This window comes from Rhineura floridana, chromosome 5, assembly GCF_030035675.1.
Source record: "Rhineura floridana isolate rRhiFlo1 chromosome 5, rRhiFlo1.hap2, whole genome shotgun sequence".
NCBI classification, from domain to species: domain Eukaryota; kingdom Metazoa; phylum Chordata; class Lepidosauria; order Squamata; family Rhineuridae; genus Rhineura; species Rhineura floridana.
In genome coordinates, this window is record NC_084484.1 from 142,625,622 (window position 1) to 142,649,025 (window position 23,404).

At 43.0% G+C, this 23,404-nt stretch overlaps 1 protein-coding gene across 4 annotated transcripts in view; it reads right to left on the minus strand.

Moving 5' to 3' along the window:
• Positions 1-23,404, minus strand: part of CCDC191 (coiled-coil domain containing 191) — a 41,264-nt gene that overhangs the window by 13,692 nt on the left and 4,168 nt on the right. For all 4 annotated transcript variants that reach the window (XR_009762874.1, XM_061628348.1, XM_061628350.1 and 1 more), the window contains exons 6-13: positions 22,569-22,792; positions 19,155-19,314; positions 17,598-17,788; positions 15,409-15,658; positions 13,243-13,730; positions 7,013-7,089; positions 4,591-4,673; positions 1,050-1,151 (exon numbers count right to left, since the gene is read on the minus strand). Coding sequence is in view for 3 of the 4 variants with exons in the window: in XM_061628348.1 (XP_061484332.1) it covers positions 1,050-1,151; positions 4,591-4,673; positions 7,013-7,089; positions 13,243-13,730; positions 15,409-15,658; positions 17,598-17,788; positions 19,155-19,314; positions 22,569-22,792 (1,575 nt within the window). In the remaining variant the exon portion in view is untranslated. The remainder of the gene's footprint in view (positions 1-1,049; positions 1,152-4,590; positions 4,674-7,012; positions 7,090-13,242; positions 13,731-15,408; positions 15,659-17,597; positions 17,789-19,154; positions 19,315-22,568; positions 22,793-23,404) is intronic.

Here is a 23,404-nt window from a genome sequence, read left to right on the forward strand (position 1 = left end):
TCATGGGGTTAGAATACCTTTTCAGAAATGCTGGTTACTGTTAATTTGGGCTTCCAGCCAAGTATTAGCACAAAAAGGCAGTTGCTACTAGGAGGCACACACAGTCCTTTTTCTGGGCACACAGCACAGAATCACTAATGTGCCCAACTGATGTTGCCCTAGAAAGCATCCTCATTATAATCCTCTCTCAATACCACAGTTACCGGCAAACAGCAATTCTTACCATGGCAGGTGCAGTTATTACATGTTTTTCTGTAAGGATGCAGATCGGGCTAATCCCATGGGTACCTATCCTGCCAGAGGTATCACAAGCCTCCCACATGCCAATCTGAACCATTCTGTATGGATCACCAGTTTTCCCTCTCCTTTTTGTCAGATTGGGTACACCCCCAATCTGGCATCAGAGGTTGTCATTACTGGGCAACTGCAAAAGCCCAAACTCCAGCAGGGGGCCCATTCAGATCCTTGAAGCCCCTGGTTCTGCAGCTGCTCCCTCTTCTACCTACTCTCTCCAAGCAGAAGAACGAGACCACGAAGAAGCCGCCTCCACTTGCCTTATCCTCTCCTGGTCAGTGGTGCAGACTGGGCACAGAGGAAGAGGGCAAATGAATGGGAAATGGTGACTCTGGTAAGGTGCAGGGCCCACTCAGGGAGTGGGGGCACTGAAGGAGCCCACTTTCATTACATGGGTCCATGAATATTATTCCAGTGAATGCTAGTACTGCCTTGAAAGAGGAATGTTTATAAAAGTATGACATTTTTTTCACCTCTCAACAGCACTTCACACTTACAGCAGTGGAGCCTTTGGCCTTCCAGATGTTGATGAACTACAGCTCCCATCATCTCTGGACATTGGCCATATTTGGTGGAGTGGATGGGAGTAGTAGTTCAGCAACATCTGGAGGGCCAAAGGTTCCCCATCCCTGACTTACAGGCTGGATAAGCTTGCCTTCCCCAATTATTATGAAGTGGCACCAAACAGCCATTTATGACTGGTGTTCTCAAGTGCCAGAACTGCAGAAAAGAAGTAAGTGCAATGTTCTGCTCACCACTTTTTGCAGTCTCCTCTCCTCTCGTTTCTTTTGTAACTGTGACTCCTTTTCTGCTGCTTCTTGCCTTTGACGCTCTTCTTCCTCAGCTTGCATCTTGACCTTAAAATGGATGGAACGGACCACTGGTTCACTTACTTGGGAATGGGCCTTCTGGTCTGGTAGAGCAAGACATCTGCTTGATGGGTTGTGTGCCCAGGCAGGGACCATGTACTTTCAATCTGGGTCATGACAGTGGGTGGGGAAACATACAACAGGTCCCTTGGCACGAAAATGAGAGTATCTTCATACCTTCTACTCATTCCTCACAGAGGAATGGGGGTGGGGGGTGGGGAACCTGCTCAACTTGAATGTGGCTGGAGAGACAAACAGATTAACCTCTGGATGACACGTCTGGCCACAATCTCCATCTAAAAAGCACCTGGGTGGATTATACCACAAACGTGAGGGAAAACTGCTTCCAAGATGCAGGCAGAAATATAGTATAACTAAGTTTGCATTGACCACTGTGTGCATGCCTTAGGTAACTCATTACTGTATTATTTATTCAATTTGTTAGTCACCTATTACACAAAAGTCTCTTGGCAATGTACAATCAAACTTAAAAACATAAAACTTACATAAATTGTGCAAAGCCCTACTGAAGAGTAGGTTCCAGGAGTTTCTTAGGCCACAGAACCAAAACCCTGATAAAAAGAAAGGTGACCATCCCACTTTAATAGCCAAGGGTGAAGCCTCATGGAACTCAATTAGAACAAGCGAATACTATTAAATTTAGCCACAACGTTAGAAACCACAAGACCTGGCAGTTACAGGGTCATCCAGTAGGGAACGCTTTAAACTTGTCAAGGGTTCCTGAGGTTGGCAAATGTGAGAACAGGATGATGGACTAGACGGATCATTGGTATGATCCAGCAGGCTCTTATGTTCTTATTTGTTTAATCTGTAGCAATTTACAGAAGTGAAATAGTCCCACAACAGAAGTGAACTCTTTGTTGTTGCCCTTGGAAACACCTCTTATATAAACATTACAAGGTCATCTCTTAGGAAAACACTTTTAAGTGTTTTATGAATTTATAAGATAATGCTTATTATTGATTAATTTATTAAACTGTAGCCAAATGGCTCTTCTGCTGTTGCCCTTGGAAATGTTCCCTTGGCTGTTCCCTTGGCTTTTCATGGCTTTGGAGACAAGGTGGCAGCCCCCTTAAGACAAACACTGATTCTGCTATTCTGGTAACTTCAGAAGAAGAAAAAAAGAGCAGGAAAATTCTCAACTATAGAACTCTCGTCTCTGCCCAGACAGCTCACAGTGCCTGTCTGTGATTGAAGGTGAAGGAGTCTAACTTCCCTAGAAGTAGTTCTGGAACTCTTTAGTTCCTCAACCAGATATCTTACCCCCTTTGTTTTTGAGACAGGAGGGGCCTGGCACAGTTTACCTCTTGGTTTACAAGACCTTGTAATTCTCCAGCTTACTGGAAACACTCTAGGGATCCAGATAATCACAACAGGACACACCGTATGACCCGTGATTTCTGCCCATTCTGCAGAACTTTTACTGTAACACACTTAATAGCCTCACTCCTTTACCTTAATCTCTTGAGAATTTAGGGTTGGAAAACAAGGAAGATGGAGATTCATTGCCATCTGTGGTGAGTATTTAAATGATGCATCACTCTACTCTGGAGACCTGAAAAGGTGTGGGGGGGGGGGAGAAGCAGACTGCAGCCATAGATGGAATCGACTCTTTGCCAGAAGCCTCTTTAGAATGAATGGCCTGAACCTACGAGTGAGGGCTCTTGGAAGCTTTTCGGTCTTTCTGTTCTCTCTCTTTCTGTGGTACAGGGAGGGAGGTTCTGAAAAAGAGAAGGATTGCCTAGCACACTTTTTGTGCTTAAGGCTCTTCTGGACTTTATTTCATTGAAATAACAGTCAGCAATGTCTCTTGAAAGCTCAAAATCATCTCTTTAGGAAAAAGAGAGGCATTTGCAGAGGCTAGGAACTTGACCTATTATTTATTTATTATTTCAATTTATTTTTTATTATTTCAATTTATATACCGCCCTTAGCAGAATAGCTCTCAGGGCGGTGAACAAACTAGCTGGCTTTGCTGAGATGTGACGGGTTGCTTGAACAACAGAAATAGAAGGCACTGAATTTACTGCATCTCTGAAAGGCTTCAGTGACTAGCTGATATTGCACTCCTCGCCCTCTAAAAAAGTGGCCTCTGCTCCAAAGTTGGAGGAGAGGGGGAAATAGTGTTTTGGCACAGAGGAAGAATGGGCTGTTTTATATCCCACTTCCTCCCCAGTGGACAACCTGTATTGCTGGTTGAGGTGTCCTTATCCTGGCAAAGGCAGGGAGCAGCAGAGCTTGCCTCTTTTGCCTGTTGAGCAACTTCCAGTTACCAAGAAGGGCTCCACGAAGGGAGCATTCATGACAGGAGGTTGCTAAGTCTGCAAGACTGCCAGCAGAGTTGTTTTTGATAGAGGCTCCACGCGTGGGAGCTTCATGGCAGGAGGCTGCCTGAAGAGTCGCTTTGGGTAGAGATGCCAGAGAGGCTCCTCCGGAGGAAGTTTTGTGACGAGCAGCATTTCAGTGCTGGAATGTCTTCTGACTGCTTCAGAAGATTTCTTAGCTGCACTTCGGACTGAAGCCATTTCCTCAGGAGTGGCTTCCCCCCCCCCTGCAGGTGGCATAGCAGCAGAAAGAGCGAAGCAGAGAGGAGTGTGTGCATGGGGGGGGGGAAGGGAAGGGAAGGGAGAAAAGGAACTCTTTTTTTTGAGAAGCAGCTTAAACAGATCCAGAAGGGAACACTAGAGCACAGAAAAGAGAAACAGAAAAAGACAAAGATAAAGGGAAACCAACAGAGCACAAGGCAGAAGCATGAGAGAGAGGCTGCACAAATCTGCTTGGGCGGAGAGAAACCAGAGGGAGAAGGATATATTAAAATTAAAAGTCACATGGTCCCTGCCTGTGCAAATTGGGACACACAACCCATCAAGTGGATGTCTCACATGCCAGCCTGAGAAGAACAAAGTCATCTAAATTAATCTAATGTAAAATTCACACACACACCCCAATACAGAGTTTCCAGACTAGGCACCCACCTAAACAATGGCTAAATAGATGAAAGATGGGCAGCATTTTTGCCCCCAAAGGTCATTGGCCAATGGCTTTGGCGGGAGCCAGTAGGCATGGCCTAGGAACGCATTAGCTCTCTCACACACAAACACACCTCACTTTCAAAGATTCTCTCTGTCCAGGGCAGAGAAGGACAGACTCCTCCAGACCCCAGAGATGGCACTTCCAAACAGGCTGAAGACAGAATACAAAACTAAATAAACTAGATGGACTTTTGTCAGATCCAGCAAAACAGTTTTTGTATTCTTATGGACTATATCAACGTCAGTCCTTTAAATTCACTTGATTTTCATTTTTAATTTATAAGCTGGACTTGTATCTTTTGTTTTAGTGGCCTTTTTTAAAACCAATGTTGATGCTGCCCTCCTGGTTTAAGCCAGTATTCAGTTTTACCTACCAACTTATCCTCTTCTCGTTTTTTCTTTGCTTCCTCCAGTTCCCTCCTCCGTTCTGCACGCTGAATTGCTCTCTCTTCCATGGCTAAAGAATGGAAGAATAAGGAGTACAAGAATTAGGACAAATGAAGCCTTGGGGCATAAAGAATGCAGACTTACATTTACAAACTTTTGCTTGACTTGATCTGGTAACATCAAAGTAAGGAAAGTAAGAACTGCCACACTGTTTCATCTAGCTCAACTTCGCCTTGATAGTGGCAACCTGTATGTAGCTGTCAGATTTATTTTTTGGGAGCCCTCTGAAAACTTAGCAAACATTTTAATTTTAAAAAACAGAATTATTTATTATTATTAGAATTCATTACCCACCCTTCACTCAAAGATCCCAGGGTGAGTTACAACCATTTTAAACACATAATTAAAAACAGTTAAAAACAACGTAAACAACATATCAGAAAATAGGGTGGGTCCTAAAAATATACATCTCAGGTGTCGAAGGCCAGGGTAAAGAGGTGCAGCTTGAGCATTCGCCAAAAGTTGTACAATGAAGTTGCCAGACTCCTTCTCACAGGGCAACCCCCCAAACATCTGAGGGTGGCAGAACTACCACCCTCTCTTCTGATCTCAGCACCCAAGAGGGTCTGTAGGGAAGGAGGTGGTCTTTCAGATATTTAGGACCTAAGCTGGTTAGGGTTTCAAACATGAATGTGAGCGCCTTGAACTGGGCCCAGAAATGAACTGGCAACCAATGCCGCTGTTTTAAAATGGGTTATATGAGTTCTAAAGGGAACCCCAGCCACTAATCTGGCTGTTGCATTTTGGACCAGTTGAAGTTTGTGAGTCATCTTAAAGGGCAGCCACACATAGACCATATTGCAATAATCCAGTCTGGAAGTTACCAGAGCATGGAGCACTGTGGCCAAATCTCTATCCCAAAGGGGCCGAAGGTGGCGAACCAGCCAGAGCTGAAAAAAGTCACTCCTGGCCACTGAGGCCACCCAAACCTCTGGTGACAGTGTTGGAGCAAGGAGTACCCCCAGGCTGCAGACCTGCTCCTTCAAGGAAAGAGCAACCCCATCCAGAACAGGCCATCTTCCCACTCCTGGACATGAGAACTCTGGACACATAACACCTGTGTAAGAAGCAGTTTATATACATGCATCTTTATATTTCTATATAGTTATACAACAAATTTGACTATGTATTATGCACATGTACTTTTTCAATTCCACTTTTTTCAAATTAAAATAAAAATAAATAGTTGTAGCTTACCACATTTTCTGGCCATGAAGAACACATCTCCCTCCTCTACATTTTCTCCCCCCATCCTCCTTCCCCTTGTATGACTTCTTTTCGTTTACATGCCTGATAAGCAGGACCTGATTTTCTTCCTTTTCTTTTTTAGTGATGTGAGCCACTTTGGGAATCAGCAATTGTAAAAAATTAGTAATAAATAAATAAAAATATTGGGTTATATTTATATTATATTAGTTGAAGTCCCACTCAGAGCTGGGAGACCAGGGTTCGAATCCCCATATAGCCATGAAGCTCACTGGGTGACCTTGGGCCAGTCACTGCCTCTCAGCCTCATGAAAACCCTGTTCATAGGGTCCCCATAAGTCGGAATCGACTTGAAGGCAGTACATTTACATTTAGTCATATCTATTAATGTCAATGGGTCTACTCTGAGAAGGACTAGCACCAAATACCACCTACTCAGCCCCTGAAATTGAGGGTGTATGTTCAAAGTCGTCATACGTTGAAAACAAGATGCTTTCAGGAAATGTGAGTCACATGTGTATTGAACAATTCAAAAGACAATTCAACAACTGGCCAAATTGACCTAGTTCCCACAATCAAATCCTGGCTTAATAAGACAGGATATACGCAAGCTCCATGCACCCACACACAGCCCCTTCTCATGAGTAGGAAAACAAGCCAGGAAATCACAGTTAACTCTAGCTTCCCATTACATGCAAACTAGGAGCTAGAGTTAACAGCTTCCAAACAAGCCAGGACTTGTAAGTGAACTTCAAAGCATGGCTTCACATCCTGGTTTTGCTGGAAGCCATTAACTATAGTTTCTCAATTTGCACATAACAGGAAGCTATGGTTAACTGTGGTTTCTACATGTGCATAGAGAGGAATGAAGGGGCTGCATGCATGTGCATAGAATCATGTGAATGTGGCCACTGTGACTCATTATGTCTGGGTTCACACAAGTGTTGGGATGTGTTAAGTTATGACTGAGTATGTAGGGGGCTAAGACCTGATCCATCTACTCCTGAACTGTGAGGAAATAGAGGTGCTTAATCAACCTATATTTCTGTATCTACAGGTCTGATCTTTTACTAAATCTTCCCATCAGCATCCAAGGAATAGACTCCATCAAATGTAGACAGAGAATCTACATAAATAATATACCCTTGAGTAAGGGATGGGGTGTAGACAGCATTTTTAGGTTCTTCCTGCTTTGGATAGTTGGCTGGTGATTTTCTGATCTGAAAGAAACAAAAGTGAAAAACAGAAATTTAAGAAAATAGAAGAAAAGTTGAAGAGATAATTGGGGTGGCAGACCAGCATTCTAGAAAGCAAATATTTTCAACAGAGACAGATGATCTATATACATTACGAAACAATGGATCAATGGAAAACCTTACTCCTGCTCTCCTCAAGAAAAGATCCATTCTCCTAGTCTGTAAAAAATGTCATCAACTACTATTATTTGCTTCACTAGGAACAAAATGTGACTCAATAGTTTCTTAGAGTTCTGAGGCCAAAAGACTCTCCAGGACCAAATCCATTGAAGTTGGATTAACTAGTACTAGTACAGGGCTTCCCACACTGTGGTACATGGACCACCAGTGGTTTGCAAAGTTGTCAGTCAATCCGCAGGTTTGGAAAAACACAATTTAAAAAATCATACAGCATCTAGTACAATGCTTTATAATTTCTACAACAGGCAGAAAAATTAATTGATTCACCAAGACCTTCAGCAAATTTCAAGTGGTTGATGGGGAAAAAGAAGTTTGGGAATCACTGTTCTAGTACACACCTTAAAAATTACTACTCTGTCTCCAAATGAGATTTAGAACTTTACCTTAGCATTTGTTATATTGTTCCACTGTCAAACACAGATTTACATGATTGCACCTAAACTTATTACTTCTTGTCCTTCCCTTTGTAGCCCACCATCTTATTTATGGCAACTTTCTAAAAACTGTAATTTTATGTTTTCCTTCTCACTCTCATTTCTCCAAGTTAAGCAGGGTAACATATGCTCTACAATATAAAAAGAATGAAAATTCTGCACTCTTATTCTGTTCCAATAAAATGTTAAGCAATGAAAACATTACATATGTTTTTGCTTAATTGATTCTATATCTGCTAGGTCACAAGAAGAGGCATGAGTATTGCTGGGCAATGAAACCTCTGCTGAAAATTGTATTAAGTTATCATCTCTTTGGCTTCTAGAGTACAATGGCAAGCTTACTGTCATAGTCTTTAGGGATAAAGTCTGAACGAGGGACCCCAACACATTTTTTTCTTTTTCCTTCATGCAGCAGTGGCATCACTTCCGGTTTTCACAGGGAGACAACATTCAGCAAGGTCCAAACGCCAGCTCATGGATACATTGAAATGGAAATGGACTGCCTTCACGTCGATTCTGACTTATGGCGACCCTATGAATGGGGTTTTCATGGTAAGCGGTATTCAGAGGGAGTTTACCATTGCCTTCCTCTGAGGCTGAGAGGCAGTGACTGGCCCAAGGTCACCCAGTGAGCTTCATGGCTGTGTGGGGATTCGAACCCTGGTCTCCCAGGTCGTAGTCCAACACTCTAACCACTATGCCACACTGGCTCAGTAATTGTAAAACAAAAGCAAAGCCCATCCCAGTACATTTTGATAACATCTTAAAATGATTTTAAGCTTCTTTTTATTCCTTGCAATAATTATAGCTACACTATCAACACAGTTACCCCTCCACCCGTTTTTTCTTCAAACAAAAATTGATGCCTTTGATATGCATAAGTGGTGTACAGGTCCATTAAACAGTTTGTGTCAACAGTAACTCAGTGAGCAGGAGGAGCAAAGCAGCCACAATTTCCTCTGGAAACCAGTATATTCATGCTAAACTATAGTTTGGTTTAGTGTTAACTGCGGACCAACCCTGTGTGTTGAACTAGTGTGCTCCTAAGAATGAATGATATGTAGTCTGAAATGAGGAGACCCCCTCACCATGTAATGCAGAACTGCACAATAAACACAGCCTTGGCAAAATGTATGGCTCTTCAAGAGCCACTGGCTGCAAAGGAAGACTCCACACCCCAGAAGAAGGAAGCTGAGGTAACCACAGCTCGCGGCAAAAAGAGGAGGGTGCTGGTGGTTGGAGACTCGTTGCTCAGGGGGGTAGAGGCACTGGTATGCCAGCCGGACAAAATGAATCAGGAAGTCTGTTGTCTCCCTGGGGCACGCATCTGGGACGTCACTGTCAACCTGCCGAGGCTCATTGGGAACCAAGATAGGTACCCCTTTCTCCTCATCCATGTGGGCACAAACGACACAGCCAGAAACACCTTGGAACAGATCACCTCAGACTATGAGGTTCTGGGTAGGAAGGTCAAGGATTTTGGGGCACAGGTGGTCTTCTCGTCAATTGTTCCTGTGAAGGATAGAGGACTACAAAGGGAAAGGAAGATACTGCAGGTCAACGACTGGTTACGCAGATGGTGTTGATGGGAGAGGTTTGGATTCTGGGACCATGGTCTAAGCTTCTTGGAGGGGGGACTGTTGGCAAGAGATGGGCTTCACCTCACGAGGACTGGGAAGAATCTCTTTGGCAGAAGTATGGCAAAACTCATCAAGAGGGCTTTAAACTAAAGCCTCTGGGGGATGGAGATGATAGCTTAAATACCGATCCAAAGACAGCGGGTTGTAAACGCAAGGATTTGAAGGGTACAGGAGACGCTGGAAGAGAGAAAGGGATGCACGGCAAAGCTCATGGTATATTAACGGAGGAATCCAATCGGGACAAAAGAGACTTCTGGTGTCCATATACCAACACGCGGAGCTTGGGAAACAAGAGGAGCTTGAAGCCTTAGTGCATCAAGGCAAATATGACTTCATAGGGATAACAGAGACTTGGTGGGATGACTCCCATGATTGGAATATAGCCATTCAAGGATATAAACTCTACAGAAAGAATAGAAGCAACAGAAAAGGAGGGGGAGTAGCATTATATGTCAAAGACAAATACACCTCTATGGAAATCCAAGAGAGCGAACAAAGTGGTCTGGTAGAGACCATTTGGGTAAAAATAAATGGAGAAACAAATAAAACTGACACGGTAGTAGGTGTCTACTACAGACCCCCTGGCCAAGAAGAGGTGGTAGATGAGGCCTTTCTCAAACAAATCTCTGAAATCTCAAGGAGGCAAGAAGTAGTAGTGATGGGGGACTTCAACTACCCGGATATCTGCTGGGAGACAAACTCTGCGAAGCACAAAACCTCCAACAAATTCCTGATGGGCCTTGCTGATAATTTCCTCTTTCAAAAAGTAGAAGAAGGAACAAGGGGATCGGCAATCCTGGACCTGATCTTAACTAACAGGGACGAATTGGTCACGGGAATTAAAGCGGTCAGTACCTTGGGGGAAAGTGACCACATAATGCTGGAATTCGTGATTCTGGGGAAAGCCAAAGAAGAATATAGTCAAATATGGACCTTGGATTTCAGGAAAGCCGATTTTAGCAAGCTCAGGGAAATGATGGGTAGGATCCCATGGCTAGATAGACTAAAGAAAAAAGGAGCCCAAGAAGCGTGGGAGTTCATGAAGAAGATATTACAAAAAGCGCAATCGCAAACAATTCCAAAAAGGAAGAAAAACGGAAGACCTCGGAAAAAGACAATGTGGCTACACGGAAGACTGGTGGAGGAGGTAAAAATAAAAAAGAGCATGTATAAAGAATGGAAGGAAGGACGCATCACCAAGAGTACCGACGAGCGGTTTGGGCTTGCAGGAATAGCGTAAGGAAAGCTAAAACCCAGAAGAGCTGAGGCTGGCGAGGGAAGCCAGGAACAACAAAAAGGGGTTTTTCAGATATGTTCGAAGCAAGAGAAAGATCAAGGAAACGGTGGGACTGCTGTTCAATGAGGATGGCAAAATGTTGACAGATAACAAGGAAAAGGCAGAACTGCTCAACGCCTATTTTGCCTCTGTTTTCTCCCAAAAAGGGAACAGTGTGCAACCTTGCATCGGTAGCAATCTCAGTAAGGGGTCGGGATTGCAGTTCAAGATTGATAAGGAGATAGTCAGGAAATACCTAGTTAACCTAAATGAGTTCAAATCTCCAGGGCCTGATGGACTGCATCCCAGAGTATTGAAGGAACTTGCGGATGTACTCTCGGAACCTCTTGCCATATTTGAGAAATCCTGGAGAACGGGAGAGGTGCCAGAGGATTGGAGACGGGCAAATGTCGTCCCACTCTTTAAAAAGGGTAAAAAAGAAGATCCGGGGAATTACAGGCCGGTCAGTCTGACTTCAATACCGGGAAAGATATTAGAACGGATAATAAAAGAGTCCATTGGCAACTATCTAGATGACAATGCTGTGATTAGTTGGAGCCAGCGTGGGTTTGTCAAGAAAAAATCCTGTCAAACTAATCTCATCTCTTTTTTTGATTGGGTCACTAGCTTAGTAGATGGTGCAAATGCTGTAGATGTCATCTATCTAGATTTCAGCAAAGCGTTTGACAAAGTCCCCCACGACCTTTTGATTAGCAAACTGGTCAAATGCAGACTACATGGAAATACTGTCAGGTGGATTCACAACTGGTTGGAAAACCATACTCAAAGAGTGGTCGTCGGTGGCTCTGCTTCGGACTGGAAGGAGGTTTCGAGTGGAATGCCACAGGGTTCTGTCCTGGGGCCGATACTCTTCAACATTTTTATCAATGACTTAGATGACAGGGTGGAGGGAAGCCTTATGAAGTTTGCGGATGATACGAAATGGGGAGGGATAGCTAACACAATGGAAGACAGGAATAAAATCCAAAGGGACCTGGATAGACTAGAAAATTGGGCTGAAATTAATAAAATGAAATTCAAGAAAGACAAATGCAAGATTCTGCATTTAGGCCACAAAAACAAAATGCACAAGTACAGGATGGGAAATACCCGGCTTAGCAGTAGTGCATGTGAGAAGGACCTTGGAATTGTAGTGGATCGCAAGTTGAACATGACCCAGCAGTGAAGGCAAATGCGGTTTTGGGCTGCATAAACAGAGCTATAGTTTCCAGGTCGAGGGAAGTAATAGTCCCACTATATTCTGCATTAGTCAGGCCTCATCTGGAATACTGCGTTCAGTTCTGGGCGCCTCATTTTAAGAAAGATATAGATAAGTTGGAGCGGGTTCAGAAGAGGGCGACGAGGATGATAGCCGGTATGGAGAACAAGTCTTATAAGGAAAGGTTGAAGGAACTTGGCATGTTCAGTCTGGTGAAGAGAAGGCTGAGGGGTGACATGATTGCACTCTTTAAGTCCCTGAAGGGCTGTCACATAGAGGAGGGTACAGATTTGTTCTCTGCTGCCCCAGAGGGTAGGACTAGGTCTAATGGTTTTAAGTTGCAGGAGCGTAGATTCAGATTGGACATTAGAAGGAACTTCTTGACAGTAAGGGCAGTTCGGCAATGGAACCGACTGCCTAGGGAGGTGGTGGGATCCCCTTCGCTGGATGTCTTCAAGCAGAGGCTGGACAGCTATCTGCGGGAGATGCTCTAGCTGTGGATTTCCTGCTGTGAGCAGGGGGTTGGACTCGATGGCCTACAAGGCCCCTTCCAACTCTATGATTCTATGATTCAATATTGATGGCATTATATTATTATTAATATTATTAATTATAAATTTATATCCCAACCCTCCTCCCAGAAAAAGGGCGGCAAACAAAACCTAAAAACATCTTAAAAACAAAAAAATCTTTAAAATATTTCTCTATATATAGAAATTTAATTCCTCACACCATCGTGCCATCAGGGCGGGGCGGCAAAGACCTCGGCAGCAATTGCCTGCACCTCAGCGGCTGGGTGGGAGTCCAGCAGCCTCGGTCTGGAAAAGTGGTGTGTGTGTGTGAGAGAGACTCCCTGTGTGTGTGTGTGTGCCGAAGGGGGGGGGGTTGGAGGTACCTGGGCTGTGTGACTTCACGTGTGTGTGTGTGTTTCTGTGTGCGTGTGCAAGACAGACAAGGAAAGTCTGTGTGTGGGGGGGCTGCCTGGGGTGTGTGCATTTGTGTGTTTGGGGATGGGTGGTTGGTGAGCGAAGCGAGCAGGGGGGCTCTCCCCCCAGTTTAAAATAAATGTTTAATACATCTTTTTTAAAAAAACCACTAAAATCAATTCCAACACAGATGCAGACTGGGATAAGATCTCTACTTAAAAGGCTTGTTGAAAGAGGAATGATGTTCACACTATTACTGGAAACAAACAATTCAACTAAAATTACTCAAATAATGCCTAAGGAAGAGAATGCCTAAGGATCCATCACATTTGACAATTTCATCCTCTAATGAGCTATCATGGTGTTTTCTCGAAGCTCGCTGCCCTAACAGGACATTGTGTAGGTGTCAGGAAATTGGATCTTTGTGCAGTTAGCTCTGTACCTTAAATAATCTGTATTCTTCCAATTTGGTTGGCTGTCTCTCAACTGCTTTCCATCCCTAATTTTTGGAGCCTGATTGTTAAGTGCCATGGTAACAGCTGTGGCTTGCTCAGCCTCCTCCTTGGCCCTCTTTAATCTCTCACTCTCCTGAAGTCTAAGGATCAGTTGTTGCTGCTCTTGGAGCTGCAGTCTCTGTTTTTCAATCAGCTGCTGCTGAAAGGCATGATGGTGCTCCAGGGGACTCCTGAAGGCAGGGGACATTTTTTGTTTTGGTACTTCAAGACACCGCAAGGAACTTCTTGCTTGGTTACCAAACACTGCACAATCTTGACCATTCAAAGCAGCGTACTTCAGGGTGACCTGCCATGGCCATTTTGGCTTTTTTGGTGAATGAAGATCACATTTCTGATTTGTCCCTGGAGCGTAGGAATTTGCTCTTTCAACATCTGCCATTGTGGGATCATCCTGTAAACAGGGTAGTTCAGTCACCTGCAAAGGGAGGAGAAACCCTACACTAATTATAAAAATTAAGAACTGTTCTCATTGAACAAACATTTGTTATATGAAGCTGCAACCGCTCCAACAGCAACTGATGCCAGAGCCGGTCAACAGCCTCCTAGATGGATTACTCTGCTGGACAAATACTATTCTTTCATGATGTTTAGAAATCCAAGATTCTCACACACATTTGTTTACTAAGATTTTACTAAGACATTTTTCTATGATAGAAAAAACTTATAAGAGAAGAAGACTGGGACCCTAAAGAACAGTTAGCAATGGCAGAAAGCATGTGCATTTACTTCATGCTCCAAGAAACGTCCTCTGAGGTATACTCAGTATACCAGTCATCCTAGTACATCAGACACAACTCCCTTTGATATGATATCAAGTTTATCTGAACTGAAACGCACCTGCAATCTGTTCCCAATTTGGAGGCAGAGGGACAGGGAGGGAGAAGAATCACGCTCACACATCTCTGGCCTACTCATTGGTTCTACACACTGTGCAACTACCATTACCAGTTTGCTGGGCCTATGTACTAGGTGTGCATACAGAAGACATAAATCTCTTTGTTTTAGTAAGGGAGCAGGGTTGACTTTCCTGTGTTGGTAACCCTGTGATGGTTGTGTGCTTGGAGGCGTTGTGCTTGTCTCTAGCCTATTTGCTTGTGATTCTAGTGACAATTACACTCAATGCGGGCCCAGAGCTCACACAATCCTTCCCTCCAGTTTCCTAGCCACTCTGAAAAGAGATACGTATTTCTCCTCAAACCCAATTTACAAGAAAAAAATTGTTTTGGGGAAATCTGTAGGAATATTTTATTTACAGGTACTCCATGTCTTGTTCAGTTTTATTTTATTTTACACTCCTAGTCAGTGACTAGTTTTGCCAGAGAGTCACTTTGTAAAGGGACTCAGGGTGATAGTCCAAGGCTCTGTGTTCCACCCATCAAATAGCCTGCAATTGTGTCCCATTGCCAAAGATGTGTTTATTCATATTTCTCTTTCACCTGTATGATTGGCAACTGGGGAGCCTAATGACAACACAGAGGAATTTAGGTTTGGCCCATGGTAGTCGGCTGTCAACCTCTATTTTAAATTTAGAGTATTTATTGGCCACCTTTTAGGGCAGGGTGGCTAACTTGTGGCCCTCTATATCAGAGCTTGGAAAAGTTATTTTTAAACTACAATTCCCATCAGCCCCAGCCAGCATGGCCACTGGACTGGCAGATGGGAGTTGAAGTTCAAAAAAGTAACTTTTCCAAGCTCTGCTCTATATGGACTCCAACTCCCATCAACCCCAGCTGTCATGGTCAATGGTGAGGGATTATGGGAGCTGTACTGCAGCAATATCTGGAAGACCACAGATTAGCCACCCCAGTTTTAGGTCACAGCCCTCACAAGGTGGAGTACAACAATGCAATAGAGTTGAAGCATCAAACCATTAGAATTCAGTATTGCAAGAAAGCAGAATCTTGAGAATCAGCAGCATAAAACACTATTAATGAAAGGCAACCTGGTACATATGAGCTTTTCAAGGCACACCTGCAGGCCGGTACCATAGGAGTTCCATAGGAGGGAGCTCTACACTATGCTTGGGAGTGATGAGGGTGGTGTGTGTGAGAGAGAGAGAGGAGAAAGAAAAGCAGAATACAAAACCAGTTTACCTCTGTATGGCTCACAGGTTGATCCCAAGCTCCTTCAGTCTCATGGATTCTCTTGTCATCGCATGAGCAATCTGTGGCAAATTTCCCCAACATCACTTCCTCTAGCAGCTTTGCCATTTTCCCCCTTGTTTCCTCCTTTTTCAACTCTAGCTCTCTCTTTTCCACCTCTGTTCGGCTCCAGCACTGCCATTCAGCAAAGTAATGGTGCAAAATGCACTTCCGATTAAACTCTGTAGCCAACTGTTTTTTCCTTTTTAAAAAACAAAAGCAAAAAGCAACCATGTTTATTAAAAATAATCACAAATTCCTTAGGTTAGGAGGATGTCCCCACACATCAAATCTGGCTGGACTATTACATCCTTAAAAAGGCACATGGACAAATACAGGCTTATATTCTGAGTTATTAATTTTTTTTAAAAAAAAAACTCCATTACTTCTCATTAAACATTCAAATATATATTTGCCTGTTGCTTTGCAACTTCTATTACAATTCTAGTAATATGTGACAAGAACTAAGAGGCTGCTGCTAAAAAGGGCTGCATCAGCAGCATATTCCCCAGGTAAGACATTAGCCAGAGGTAGACAACTCAAAGTATGCAAAGCTGTTCTCCATAATGATCAGCCTATAGCAAAGTTGTAATACAGCAGCACCATGAAGCTGAACGGACCATATCAGATGCACTTTGTCTAGCTCTTGCTAGGCTAATGGATTTTTAATTTAATTTCTGGGAAGTTAATGGAACAATAGTTCCACCCGTTATAGATTTTACTTATCAAGACTTTTGAGGTCACATTCATGCCACAATGGCCAAGAAGAAAAAGAAAACACAAAACAGAATAATAGTTATCAGAAGCCCTTGTGGGTTTGTTTAAAGAGCACAGGAAAGTGGGGGCTTCATTTTTAAACAGATGTTTCATACAGCAACTGAAGACTATAACCAAGCTTAACGGCATCTACTGAAACAAGAGCCTGTTTTCCCCTGCCTACTTTCCTCCCCTTCTGTTGTTTTCCCTGTATCAGTGAGGGGGAACTTCTGGCCCATGGGCACAATTAGGCCCGCCAAGTCTCCTCATTTGGCTCACATCATGATTTGATGATTTGGCTCAAATCACACAAAACTGTCTATCACCTGATGTCATATGACATTGTCAGGCACAGAACAGGTAAAGCTGCAGCGCCAAAGTTAAAAGGAAGAATTGATTCTCCCTTTGCAGCTGAGACGTGAATTCTTTTTTAATTCAAGCCATGGGCTCCTGCTGGGAGGAAGGGCGGGATATAAATAAAATAATAAATAAATAAATAATAAAAGAAGAATCAGGAGAAGCTTTCCCAGTTCTTCCTTGAAGTTTTAATCACCCAATGTCATATGATGTTAGGTGATTGACACTGCACAGCCCCACTCAACTGTCAAAATGGCCCATGATGGGTTAGCCACTTCTGGATCTGGCCAGATCGAGCTCCCCACCCTTGCCCTATATAAAACTTTAAATGTTAAGTTCCTTTGGCCAGGGACATGTCTTTTTTTACTCTGTAAAACACCATGCACACTGGTGGTGCTGTATAAATAGTAACAGTAGCCTTGTAGCTCCTGGCAAAAAAACCTTACCATAGCCCCATTGGCACTGTTCACTGAAAGCAGTATCATGCCACTTTAAACAGGCATAGCATTCTCCAAAGGATTCTGGGAACCTTAGTTTGTTAAGAGTGCTGAGAGTGATTAGGAGAGCCCTATTTCCCTCACAGAGCTACAGTTCCCAAAGTTCGCTAGGAAGAGTGACAGACTGTTAGCCTAACTCTAGGAATTGTAGCTCTGTGAGGAGAACTAAGATCTCCTAACAACTCTCAGCACTCTTCACAAATTACAGTTCCCTGGATACTTTGGGGGAAGCTATGATGACTGGTTAAAGTGCTATGATACCACTTTTAAATATATAGTGCAGATGGGCCCCATGATTCAACAAGTAGCAGGTGTGCTGGGCAGAAGAGTCTTAAAGGCCTGTCATTTTACTGTTTCCAACGTTGATCTCCTTGAAATTCCTTTTTTTTTTAAAAAAGAGCCAGTCATTTTCCCTTTTTGGTGCAGGTGCAAGAATTTGTAAGGCTGGAAATGGCCCCTAAGACAGCACTAGATGCTTTCCTCATACTATCAACTTCCCTGTGGGAAAAAAATAGTGTTAAATGCTACTACCTCTTCTGATCACGAAGCTGGTTCTCCATTTTTTGAGTCTCCTGCTCCAGTTTTTGAGACCATGTGTAATCTCTCCAGGCTCGCAAGGTCTTCAGCTGGCACTTCCAGTCAGCAAGGGCCCTTGCTTTTCCCATCTTAATCCTGAGTTCCAGAATAATCTTGTACCAGGCAGAGAAATATTTTCGTAGGCACTGTGTTGGGAATGGTTATGAAATCAAACAACTGTGTAATAACTTTATTCCAATCGGTAACTGTATTGAAATTGTTTTTGATATATGCAATTGTTTTGTATGTTGTTATATTGTAAAAACTGCTTCAAGAAGCTTTATAGAAAGTGATTCATAAATGAATTATTATTATTATTCTACATCACATTCACTGTTCTGATCATATCAGCTCCTATATTCTTAGCATAACATTTTGAAAAGAGCAGCAAATGTCTTCACAGTTTTACTGCCCCAAGAATGCTGATTATCAAAACAAACTCTGTCTTCACATTTTGCCTTCATAATGAATTTTTCACCTTTTCTAGAATAGCTTTACGTATAACAGAAACAAAGGATTCTTATTTTCTCTTAAATTAATTTGTTATTAACAACAAAAGGTGAAATGAAAAACATTTAAAGTATTTTAGAACGGATCTACTGCCTCTCTCTTTAGCTTCCACTACTATTTCATGTATTTTGCTCAAACATTGTAACAACTGCATAAATAATTGAAGCTGTTCTATGGGAAATTACATTTAACCTGCATTTAATTGATTTTTTAAAAAATAATGCTTTGGTGGTTAGCTGCTTGGCTCAGAATTTTATCTGCTGTTTTCCTCTTTACTGGCATCTAAAAGCAGCACAACAATTATATTAGCTACTCTGGACATTTTTTTTGGAAGGGCAGGATAAAAATATTTTTAATAAATAAACAAAATTGCAGCAACCTCATAAGGCACATGGTTGGGAGCCATTACTTAGTGTGCACTGGCCTTCAGATCCAAAGCAAGTTAAGGCACAACAGGTGTGATTCCCCAATAGCAATTTACAATACAATCCTATGCATCTGAGTCCAGGAACAAGTCTTACCATGTCCAGTGGCATTTAGTCTCAAATAAGTGAGTTTAGGATTGCAGCCTTAGTTTATTATTATGTATTCTCCCCTATTTTCTGTTCTGTTCTGCACTGTTTTCCACACCAAATTGCAACAACAGTGCTGCAGTCTCTGCAAGAGGTTCACTCAGTATTCTTGTGTGAAAGGGCTACTGAAGATATAAAAGAGATCAAAAACCATCTATGTACAGCCAACATGACACTGTGTTCTTTCTCCAGGTATAAACAAAACCACTGGGTAGTTTTTTACAGCAAGTCCTAGCTTCTGCCACTGATTATGATCAATCTCTTGCTCATCTTAAATCTTGTTAGGAATATTTTGGTATCTCAATCTTCAGCTGAAGTTAGAACACTCTGACATTTAGGGTTTAAACCAAGAAACTGGAGCTGCCTTGTGACTATAGCTGAAGGCATATCTGGCTCAAACCGCTGAAACAGAGATAATAAATGCTCTCACCTTCTGATTTGCAATGCCAATCTTGCTCAGCAGCTCCTGCATCCTGGTTTGTTTCTCTTTCCTTTGTCCTGTTCCACAATCTAGATGGTCTGGCACAGGAAGAGGCAAGCTGACTTCTACCAGCTTCTGGGTCTTTTTTAAATCGCACCTCTTTCTTTCCCTGTAAATAATGCAACCCATGAGGAGCCAGAGGCAAATAGTAGAGAAAGAGAGGACTGTGACAGTTATTTTGTGTCACTGTCAGCCAGTTCTCCTACCCTTAATTTTCAGTAATCCAACTAAATTTGTGAGCCTGCTATCAAGTTACATTAGGTAACTGCTATCTTTTTTTCTCTATCCTATGCTATTATTAGCGTATCTACGACATGCAGGTTTAAGAGTACAGTTCTGCTACCCGCAGTTAGGAAAAGTCTACATAAGAATATAAGAATAAAGGAAATCTGACGCAATGAGAAGTAAACTGCACAAAATCAATATGGCATGTGCTGCTCGGCAATAGGAATTATAGCAGTATAAGGCTGTGATGGCACAGGTGCAGCTAGAAGTTCACAAGATATAATCCCAGGACCGGCACCAGACTTCAGCAGGCCCTTGGGCACCTTCCTATGCAGCCAGCACAGTCTTAAATAGGCCCAGCTGCCCCATCTCCTGCATCAGTGCACTAGTGCGCTGACGCAGCAACAAGGGGGGTGGGGTGGCTGGACTGATTTAAGCCCAAGTCAGCTGTGCGTGTGTGTGTTCGTTCCCTGGGTGGGTGGCGCTCCAACTCCACTATCCACACCAGGATCAGATAACGGAGTGAGATTTCTGGCCTGGGGTAAGGCCACAAATCATGTCCTGTGACCCAACGCTGGCGCAGATCACGGAGCAGGATCTCCACCCTCCCTGCAGCAGGGACCCTTGGGCCCGTGCAAACCTGGCTTCTCACAGGCACCAGGACAGTGTAATCCCATTAGCTGTGGGATATATAATTTCAAGAAATAAAATGTAGGAAAACATCAGCATCAGAGAATGGTCTCTCTTGAGCCATTTGCAATATACACGACTGCAGAAGATGCCAGTTCGAAGGAGCAGCTAGGATTACCAAACATAAAGGACCCTCAATCTATGGAGATTTGAATTTTGCTGAGCATGCTGGAGGCAGCATTTGGAAAGATTTGCCCTAATAAGCTAGTTCATACTGCCAAAAGCATCAGCATGAGTAAAACAACATTTTTATAGCCACATATAAAAAGTGTGGCCTTCATTCAGGACCCTTTGGAGTTGGCTCTCTGCTGAGAGAATGCCAAAATGTTGTGGCTGCAGTCAGCAGGGCAGTTGCCCCGGGCCCCATGCTCTGGGGGCCCCTCATGCTCTGGGGGCCCCCCGTGCTCTGGGGGGGGCCATGCTCTGGGGGGGGCACGCTTGGCGGTCTGCCTATATAGAGAAGCTGGGCTGCGGCGGGGTTTTCTCTCTCTCTCTCTCTCTCTCGTGCAGTGGCCGTCTCGCCAGCCGCTTCCCGAGCTGAATCCCCTGCTCTTTGGCTGTGTGCCTGAGTGGCTTCCCTGTGCTGCCGCCTGCTCATCAGCTGTGCAGTGGGTTAAAAGCACTTGCCGGCTTATTCTGGGTGGGAGGTTTGAATCTCCCGCTCTTCGGCTGCTTGCCTGAGTGGCTTGCCTGTGCTGCTCCCCGCTCATCAGCTGTGCAGCGGGTTTACAGCACTCTTAGGCGGGAGGTTTGAATCCCCTACTCTTCATTTGAGGGCTCGATCGCCAGCCTGCGGCTGTGTGTGTGCACTCTTCTTAAATGGAGGTGGCTAGATGGAAACTTGAGGGGTAACACTCAAGAGCATCACTGCTTTGGGCCCCTTTTTGTGGCGTGCGCCGCTTCCTTCAGCCTGAATAAGTACTCCTTCCATTTCCTCCAACTGTGTGTTGCTTTCCAAAAAGAGCTCAAGTATAGGGGTGACTATGCAGAAAAGTTTGGAGGGTGAGTGTCTTGGGCTGATTACTTTTCCCAAGCCGAGACAATACCTGGAATGAGTTCTGTGTTTACGTTGACACCTCATTGAGTGGAGAAGACATATGGAGCTGAAATGCGCTTACCAAAAAAATGTTTCTGGCTAGATAACTTATGTTGCTGGTGGTAGATATTATGTAAAGTCAGAGGCTATAACTGGAGGCTTCCTTGGGAATGAGGACTGTGCAATCCTGTGTCTTTTACTTAGAAGTGAACTTCAATGAGCTCAGTAGGGCCTGCCCCCAAGTAAGCAACGTATAGGATTGCAGCCCAAGTTCTGTAAAAGGAGTTCTTGCAATGCTAGTGTTTTCTGTCCACTCAGTAAGAAGCAGTCTTATTTAAACCAGTATGGATTTCTTCTTTAGTCCTTTCTACATGGAGGAAGGGAAGTGCAGTGTATGGACTGCTTAGAGATTTTTGAAATAGAAATTTAAATAAACTAAAATGTAAGTACCACTCCGCTGCATCTCCTTTTTTCTTAATTCATTTTTTTGTTTACACTGTGATAATTTCATTTTAATTTTGTAGATCTATCGATAATTTATTATTACTATTTTAGATATTTATAATGAATGCAAGTCGAGATCGATATAAAAACAGAAAATATGGAAGTGGTGCTCATAAGAGAAAACAGGCTGAGAAGAAAAAAGAAAATCTTCAAAGAGATGGGCTGCTTAAATTTTTAAAGACTGCAAAAAATGAGGGTGATCAGAATTCTGTGGAGTCACTTACAGTTTATGAACAGGACATGTTAAATTCCACTGAAAACAAAATGCATTCTCGTAATATATCGACTTCAACTGAATCACATGAATATGGGGGCCCCCCAACTATGCTTTTGCCCCGGGCCCCGCACATGCTAAGGGAGGGCCTGGCTGCAGTCCTACACACACTTGGGACAAAGTTCCACTGAACTCAGTGGGGCTTACTTCCGAACAGTTATGACAGCTGCATGATACAGTTAATGGAGAATTTGTGATTTAATCTGTGCAGTGTAAACAAAGATAAAGGGGCATGCATTGTGTCTGTTAGGTCATTCATTTCAAAATGCAAACTCAGAATATATGGAATAATGCTGGTCACTGACCATAATAAAAAAAGAATGATGGTATATGAAAGTAAAAAAAAAAAAAAGTTTTCAACATCTAAAATCTGAAACAAACTTCACAGTTTCCAGGAGCTAATGAAGCTTCACATCGCTATGGAATGAGATAATAAAAATGTATTATATCCAACCTCTCTTCCTCAGAACTCAAAAGTTTTGTGCATGGGATTCCCATGCACTCTCCCATCCAGACAATGATCAGAGTTAGATTTGTGAAGCTTCAACAAGTTTGTTCGACATCACACATCTTCAGGCTCGGCACTGCACTTAAAATGTGCTTGAACTCCATATTCTTATTTTCCTAAACTTACATTTTCCGCACTGTTTCCATGAGGTGCCTTCTCTCTACCAACTCCTTCCGTAACTTCACCATCTGCGTCTGAATTTCTTCTTCTTCTTGCCTGGCTTTCAGAACCTTCTTCTTGTTCTCCTCTTGGAGTTGTTTCTGGGCCTCTGTTATTGCAGATTTTTTCAGGGCCTTCTCTTGTTTCAGAAGCTCTAGCTCCTTTTGTCGCCTCAGCCGATTTTCTTTTACCTGAACAACAAGAACAAAGCAGAAATCACAATTCATCATTTTGAACTAGAGGGCCCTGAGATACAAAATGTTATTTATTATTATTATTATTATTATTATTATTATTACTACTATTACTACTATTATTGTTGTTGTTGTTGTTGTTATTGTTATTGTTATTGTTATTGTTGTTATCATCATCATCTTTATTTTTACCCCGCCCTTTTTCCAAAGCTGGAACTCAGGGCAGCTTACAAATAAAAAACAAATACATATAATAAAAACATACAAAAACCTGCATTTAAAATTGAATTAAACTATATACGACATTAAAACATTTAAACATACACTTAAAATGGTTAAAAATAGTTTAAAGATAGTGCAATTAAGGCAGTAAAACAATACCACACACCTCTTAAACGCTATCCTTAAACATCTTCTATTCCAAAGGCCTGTTGGAATAAAAAGGTCTTTACCTGGCGACGAAAGGACAGTAGGGAGGGGGCCATTCTTGCCTCCCTCAGAAGGGAGTTCCAAACCCTTGGGGCAGCCACCGAAAAGGCCCTATCCCGCGTCCCTACCAATCGTGCTTGTGAAGGTGTTGGGACTGAGAGAAAGGCCTCTCCTGAAGAT